Source organism: Watersipora subatra, chromosome 3 (genome assembly GCF_963576615.1).
Source record: "Watersipora subatra chromosome 3, tzWatSuba1.1, whole genome shotgun sequence".
Classification (NCBI taxonomy): domain Eukaryota; kingdom Metazoa; phylum Bryozoa; class Gymnolaemata; order Cheilostomatida; family Watersiporidae; genus Watersipora; species Watersipora subatra.
The window spans coordinates 9,297,608-9,305,828 of record NC_088710.1 but is presented as its reverse complement, the minus strand read 5'-3'; the positions used below and the strand labels follow the sequence as shown (position 1 = coordinate 9,305,828).

At 34.8% G+C, this 8,221-nt stretch overlaps 1 protein-coding gene across 2 annotated transcripts in view; it reads left to right on the top strand.

Annotated features, from left to right (window-relative positions):
* The first annotated feature begins 118 nt into the window (after window positions 1–118).
* LOC137389590 (ubiquitin carboxyl-terminal hydrolase 32-like) overlaps window positions 119–8,221 on the top strand; it is a 55,518-nt gene continuing 47,415 nt past the window's right edge. For both annotated transcript variants that reach the window (XM_068075644.1, XM_068075643.1), the window contains exons 1-4: window positions 119–195; window positions 721–845; window positions 2,759–2,873; window positions 5,816–5,931. In XM_068075644.1, the coding sequence (XP_067931745.1) occupies window positions 138–195; window positions 721–845; window positions 2,759–2,873; window positions 5,816–5,931 (414 nt within the window). In that variant the 5' untranslated portion in view covers window positions 119–137. The remainder of the gene's footprint in view (window positions 196–720; window positions 846–2,758; window positions 2,874–5,815; window positions 5,932–8,221) is intronic.

The following is an 8,221-nucleotide window of genomic DNA, read 5'->3' as shown; positions in this document are numbered from 1 at the left end:
ATCGACTGATTAGTATTTTGCACAACTTACTACTAGCGTGATCTGAACGCGCTATGATCGTCAAAAGTTCATGATCTTGCTTATCACCCAAAGATGAGAATACAACGAAGTAGTTGTCATTAGGAATTTATATCACAATGGGCAATAAAGAAGTGAAGCCAGTCACCGTCTCTTACGACGATGCGGTAAAAAGGGGTAGGTTCCAAAAAGATAAATTCTCAGAATGTTCAGTGATTGATTTACAAACTAAAAAAATAACATTGAAAAAGCGACTTCAATGTTTTTTGACAGAGTAACGGATAAAAACTGTTGAATTGTACACCTAATTATATGCGTCAGCGCTTATTAAAGAAGAGAGACGCGGAGGGGAGGGGAGAGAGTATCAAAAAGCAAATATTTCCAGAATGTTGGCTGTTCCAATTTTACTCAACAATTAAAGATGGTAACCTTGGCTTATAGGCTTTGAAACACAAAACCTCTTGTAGAGGGTGCATGTTGGTAAACTAGACTTTCATTTTGCATTTTATGCTGTTTTATTGCTTTTAAATGCTATAGGTATCCTAGGTTTATTTACATAAATCATAAAATTTGACTTATGTAGTGCATTTACCCATTTTAAGTTGCCAAGTGATTAAGTTTAAATTGTTGCTGTGCGAGTCTAGTGAATGTATTTCTTATGCATTTAGTTGCTGCCTCACATTTGTTCATGCTACACTGTAGTGACTGCTGGAGAATTAAGTAGACTGAAAGAGACATTCAGACGAGTTTGTCCTGGTAATTCCATGAGCTTAAATGTGTTCATGAGAGAAGTTCTGGGAGAAGGCGTACCTCATGTCATAGCTGAGGTATGTCAAGTTTGTCCAGTTGCATTTTGTTATTTAGATATGTTCAGGTCCTATTAGGGATCTGAACAAATCTATGCTGAAATGATCATCTACGACTATCAATCTTTTCATTGAATAAAAATCCTTAGTCAACATTAAATGTGAGCTCAATATAATGAATCTTCAATCATATGTATTTTAGAGAGTAATTATACAAGTATTAAATAATGGTCAATAAACACAGTTGTAAATTTATTCACAAAATTTTTTAAAAGTAGTAATTATTAGCATTATATTTCACTTGCTTTAAAAATATTATTTGTTTCTTACCATGAGGTTTATTGTTTTGGTAGACATGGTTGTCAGCTGAACTCTGATAAATTAATGGATGAAGTATTTGAATTTCAATCGGCTAAATATAAATTTGGGTCTTAGTTGTGAAAGCATTGGCAAAAGAAACTTCAACAAGCTCTCAGCCCTCATTATATATATGGACTATGTGGATTGCAGCATTTCCCCTGACGCATTCTAGGGTGCCTACATTACTAAAATAAGATGTTAATGCTTAATATAATATAAGCGTTACTAATACTGTTTGCGAAAAATATGTTTTTATAATACGCAGCCATGATTAAAAAACATCAACTTCTTGGCGTGGAACGGTAAAACGTGAAGTTAGTTGTTTCTTGCCAGTGTCTCTTAATTTGCTTTGTTCAGTTCAGTCAACATTGATTTCGATACATTAAATTAAATGCTTATACATGTCCATTGATTTGATGATGAACTGTAAATGCATTAAATCTATGGAAGAGCACAAAGAGGCGGAAACTCACTTCAAATTTCTTCAGGATAATTTCTACAAATTTTTACTTCATGTGACAAATTTCAAACAAGTTATAGACTGTATTTAGCTTATGCAATATTTTTCAAGCATAAATTTGTAGTTTAACCTGTATATCACAACTATAATTCAGTAGTAATATGCTGTATGTATTCACTGTTTTGATTTCAATCATATTACCGGTTCAACTATGGTTTAAGCATTAAAATCGCCAAAAGCTTCTTTACTGAAGCTGATCAGACAAACACTAAGCGGTTGGAACTTTTTTACTTGTTAGGCTTTTCGGACCTGTTGACTTGACAACTAAATTATTTTATCCAAATCTTACTATTTATTAATACCTATGTGTTTACTTCTGGCTTTGACATGATTTTTTCTTGTGAAGTTAGCAATATGAATGTCAGAAAAACTGAAGTCCTCTTAAATGGATGGCAAAGACCTTTTAAAGACAGATTGATGTTGCACAAAATTTATTTCCGACAAGATGCATGGTGGTTTAAAGGCTGTTATTCATTTTTATTCTCTCCCAGACCCTTTATTCATAATCGCCGTCTTTCGATTATGCCAGTGTTGGTCGTATTTTGACCTGTTTGTCTACTTCCAAGATCGTAAAAGTAGTTTTATTGAATAAATAGCATTCGAAGTGTTCAAAATAATTGTATATCATTTCTGGGAAGTTTCCAAAATGCTAACTGGACTCGCCGTTAACAGAATTAGCCAATGGAAGACACACGGGATGCAGGAAAACTCTGAAAAATGTTACCATGTCGGAACAGTCAATTGCCTTAAGATATGCCTCTCTAGTCAACTGTTAGGTTGTTAGTAATAAACCATTATTCCTATTGATTGTTACATCTGAAATTATGTGAATTAGGTTCACTGTATGTTTACAATACTAACTTATAATATTGTTATAACATATACTTATAGCATATAATTTGGTTATATATATTGCGCGCTGACAAGTTTCTGGTAGCACGCTTAGTTTGTCATTTTGTGTGATTGTGCTGTTTATTATCTTGTTTTATCTGCAGCCAAACAGTTTTATAGCTTTCGTCAAAAAATAATATTCAGTTATGGGTCTCTGTTGTAGCAAGTATTTTATGCGTTTGGAGCGAGGAGTGATAAAAATCTTAGTTTTAAAGAACTTGTTTGTGGTCTGGTGCTTTTCACAAGGGCCCGCGACTCCAATGATGAGAGGATCAAATGTAAGTGTTCATCCTTCTTTGTTTTGTGCGTTGTATCAGGTTCACATCCATATTTATATGGCTTCAAGATGATTCCATGTGCTCAAGTTTGTCAAACTGTGCAAACAAATCGACTCTATTATTGTTTATTCATTGTGAATGAGGCTTGCAATTTTTCTGCCTGTTGGGGAGCCAGCCATAACACATTGCATTTTGGGTTGCAATTACGCTTGCATGCACAGTTAATAATTTGCATGTAGGGTAATGATTGACTGATCAGTTTAGTCTGCGAGTTGGTTTTAGGGTGAACATTTAGGCACGTTTACTACAACACTAGTGATTTTGATAGTGTAACTATCATGGTGAGCTGTTCCCATATCTGGTTAGAAGCATCTTGTTAAATGTAAAAGAAATAGTTTTTAACCACTTTTGTTACATGTATAAAACTGTAAGAGAATGCTTGTAAACGGTAAAAGAAACGGGATTCTGTCTACAGATATTGTAACTTTCTCATAATTATATTCGTTGTTCGGGTTAATAAATAGAGGTATGCTAGCACAGAACTCTTAGACTGGGATTAAGCCATTGTTCAAATATACATGTAAATGTGGGAATTCAGTCGCTGAGTGTTGGCATAGATAGTGCAAATTTGTTTTTCTACTTATGAAATTTATTACAAAAGATTTAGAAGCAATGATATAAAACTAGGCTTGAGTTCATAGTAATGCATTTTCTAGCTTGATCCATAGATCAAAGGGTTAATAAATTACACATGATAATTTAATCTTACTATTGTTTATCCGCAAGCAATTTTTGGTCATAGTGGTTGGGTGTTGAATGACCAGAAGTTATCTCTCTCACCAGTTTTCAGTTTGTCTTGGATAAGTCTTGATGGTGTTTACTATTGTGGTCTCTGGTTGCAGGGCTGGAAAAGATCAGATTTTTTTGATTAAAATCAGATTTTTTTTAATTAAATCAGTTTTTTTGAAAACATCAATTACCAGCTTTTTTTTCATAACCGCTAACATAATATTATTTTGTTGAAGTATGCCACATGAAAACATTAGCAACATAACGAAACAACTTTGCATCACTTTAATTTATTAAAAGTTGTTTTTATGTAATTTGGACCAAGTTGTGCAGTTCATATTCACAGTAGACCTAGAAGTCCCATTTTTTGGGGTCAGTCTTTGAGATGGGAAAGTTCAGAAGAAAATAAATCAAACATGATATTTTAGGATGATTTAAATCATTTAATTTTGATCAGTCAACCTTGTGGTTATTTTGGCAATGAGCTTACTCAGCATTGTCATTTCAACTCCTGTAAACTAACATTTTAAGCAGTACGGTTTACTTATTGACCAGACTGCAAACTCTTGTTTGCCTCTATTTGATTTCGACTGCACGCATCATGTACATGTACAGTGACACCTCTCCTTATGACTGCACGCATCATGTACATGTACAGTGACACCTCTCCTTATGACTGCACGCATCATGTACATGTACAGTGACACTTCTCCTTATGACTGCACGCATCATGTACATGTACAGTGACGCCTCTCCTTATGACTGCACGCATCATGTACATGTACAGTGACACCTCTCCTTATGACTGCACGCATCATGTACATGTACAGTGACACTTCTCCTTATGACTGCACGCATCATGTACATGTACAGTGACGCCTCTCCTTATGACTGCACGCATCATGTACATGTACAGTGACGCCTCTCCTTATGACTGCACGCATCATGTATATGTACAGTGACACCTCTCCTTATGACTGCACGCATCATGTACATGCACAGTGACGCCTCTCCTTATGACTGCCTTGCTGTGCGAAATGTTCATCTTTTGATTGAAAATTCAGGCAAATAGTTGCCTCTACGGAGTGAGTAATTTTAACATGGACATTTGAAATTGGTTGAAGCATCATAGTTTTACAAGGAGCAGTGAAGGGATTGAAGGTGCAAAATAAAAATTAAATTAATTAACTAAATTAAAATTGAAATATTGTGCGAAAGAATAAAAATAACATATAGATAAGTTAGTTTGAACTTTAGCTAGTCTGAGTAAAAGTGTGTATCTCTATCCCCACCTCTAACACCTGCACCATTTGTCTTTTGCATTGTCATGCCATCCTTCTGTTTATCTGTCTCTAGGGTTAGAGGAGCATCAGAAACCAGTTGTTATTGATTACTTCTTTGTTAATGTATTCTCTTTATTTCTCTCTTATATAATACATTTCTTATTAATATAATGTTGTAGTTGCCTGCAGTATTTGTTAAGAAGTTGTCATGTGTTTGTGGTCTTCAGAATGAAGTAAAGTACAGTATGTTTTTAAGGGAATATTTCATCCAACTTACAACGCTGGTCATAGAACATATTCTATTTCTATGTAGAGGTGTAGCGTGCTAACCATGCAAAACATCGCATAATCGAATACTGCAAGTCATTTTTATGTCCAGTGATTGACTGTTGATCAAACTACCTGTTATCATCTAATGATCATATAGTCGCCCCCTTGGTAAGCTGCTCATCTCCTGTGACTCGTTTATATCGACCTTTGTGAATTATTGTGTTTGACTTTTTAGCCTGGTGCACAAAGAAACATAATCATTGATAATTTGTTACTAAATGGAAATTATACAAAGCATCTTTTTACTTTTGTTCAGTAGCCATCTGTCTTCGATGAACCGCATACGTGATAATACAGAAACTAGTTTTCTCACAAGAGAGGACAACTTTGAATTATGTTGTAACCAAATTTACTGTAGTTTGCTGTAGTAGACATGGGAATATTAGCTTGTTTGTCTGCCTGCACTTTGAGTGCGGCGCATCAGTATTGTCAGCAAGCTCTCCTCATTCTCTTTCCTTCCCTTATTATTCAGCTTGCCTCTTTCTCTGACTTGTCTACCAATAATAGTAGGAATTAATTGTTGCTGCCTGCTGCCTTCAGTTCTATTTGGGCTCTATGCCGATGATGACTTGCGCATACGCAAAGAGGTGATAGATGCTGTCATTCTAAAGACTGATGGACACATTCCAGAGCCACTTAGTGAACTGTTTGAACACGTGAGTAGAAACTTTTGACAGGAAATAGATATTTGGAGTAAAAATATTTGTTCAATTTATTAACGTGTTTCCTTTATCGTCCGTTATTAAAGAGAAAGTCATAATTAATATTGCTACAAGAAACATAAAGGGGTGTGCCTCAAGGTGGATCTCAGTCCTTACTGTTAATTAGGAAAATATTTTATGGCGCAGACCACTAATAAATTTAAAGCAAGCGGCTTTTAGGACACAGAGTTAGTCCTATTTTGAAGATTAGGTATTGTGGGTCGATGCCATTAGCTTGTTTTCTATAGCAATTGTTTTCATGGTGTCATTTGGTTATCTGAAACCATTGCTTTACATCGTGATTAGGAATGAAAAACAGCAGAGAGGCTTTGACAAACTGCCTTATAATTTAAAGAAATGGCGCATGTCTTTTTTTCTCATATGCTGAGCCATTTTGGTGCACATTAAGATTATTCTCCAGTGTCGCTTTTTCTATAGCGTGTAATTCTGGCATGTTCCGAATATTCCGTTCAACAACGGTAATAGTGCTCCTCGAATAGTAGCGTCTGGCTACACACTGACAAAATGGGACATCTGCATATTGAATGCATTGGTGATACACCGGGAATGCATTGACAATGCATTGTGTTGAAATAAACAACTTGGTATACATTAGTAGAGATAAACTCAGCACATCCGTGAAATAGTTTACCTTAACAAAAATAATCTCAACTCCAGTTTGCTTCCACTGCGAGCTTTAAGCTTCACTTTTGAAACCCTGTAGTCGATGATGACCACAGGGTTTCTCACAAACAAATGTATCTATGGTCAAAGATATTCTCCTTGATGATAGTAGATATATGAATGTTACTAATGTAAATAGGAACTGTTCATAAAACTGGATTTTCTTAAATAGCTAGATTCACATCAACCCAACACTGCTCTAATTCAGTATTTTTGTTAACGTGTAACGTTTTTCCGTTTAGAAAAAATATAACTATACTAGAAATTCCCCTGTCATACAGCCCACGACCAACGTGATATTGGAAAAAAGAAAGGGTACTGCCGGTTGATAAATGCAATATTAGCAGTCAAATGGCACTGCAGTGCAATAGGAGAACTGCTAGCATGAACTGCAATAGGAGAAATGGTAGCTGTAATGCACTGGGTGTTATTATGTACAACAAACAGCAATAATGAAAGGAAACGATTATATGTTTATATCTCTCTCCTGCAATATGAGAAATGCAATATTAGAAGTAAAATGGCAAGCTGCTGTGTAATATACACAGGCTGGGGGGCTGTATATCGTTGGTCATAGCAACCAATATCAAGAAGTTGTGATATTTATCTAGATTTCTGTATTTATATCTAAAAAATTATGCTGAATTTAAAAATCGAAACAGATTTTAGCTGGTTGTCATAGAAATAGATGCATATCTATAAGAAAATGTAGGCCTATTACTTAATTTTGCAGATATTAAAAACGGCTTGGCAGTACAGTGATATTGGGCACAGCCGCAGTATCATCAACAAAATCTTTAGAAAAATAATAACAGTAACATATTGCACCCCATCTTTCACTATATACTTCGATCTTGTAAATTAGAATGATTATTTTTATAACTAAATCTCATAATAATCTTATAAAATCGAATAATTATTCTTACCATTAAATATTGTAATAATCTTATAAGAATCGTTAGAAAAATATCATCATCATTTCCTTTACTTTCATTGCTTTGGACATCAGTTGGAATACCAAAGTACTCATTGTAAGTGTCCAAATTGTCAGAGTCCGGTAGAATTGGCAAAAAACAAACGATTACTTGTCAGTAGTTCTACGTTAATTACAGAAATCTTCAGCAATTGGACAATGCCATAGACTGGTGAAATGTGCACATTTTTCGCGTGAAATGCGCACGACTTATTGGTTCTACTTTCTGTCGCACGGCCATATCGGCGTTTCGTTGGCCGGTCTTAATTTTGATTAAAAAAGGCCTGTCAAGTTTTTATTGCGATTTTAGGCCAAATTAATCTATCTATTTATGTATAATCTGATCAGATGGATAAGGTTTAGGATATTGTTTACAAATGTCAAAGACTTGGTAAAATATTTAAATAGGTTTATATGTGTTTTGTATCATTATTATACTTAAAAGACTCCATTGAAAAATGGTTAATTTTGTTGATGAGATTTCAGTACAAGGGTTTACGACGGTGTTGATGAATAATTTTGGTGAGTTGTGTGCTCATATGCATTTATCATAAAGCTCCCAAACATTCGCTTCGCTCGTGTTTGGTC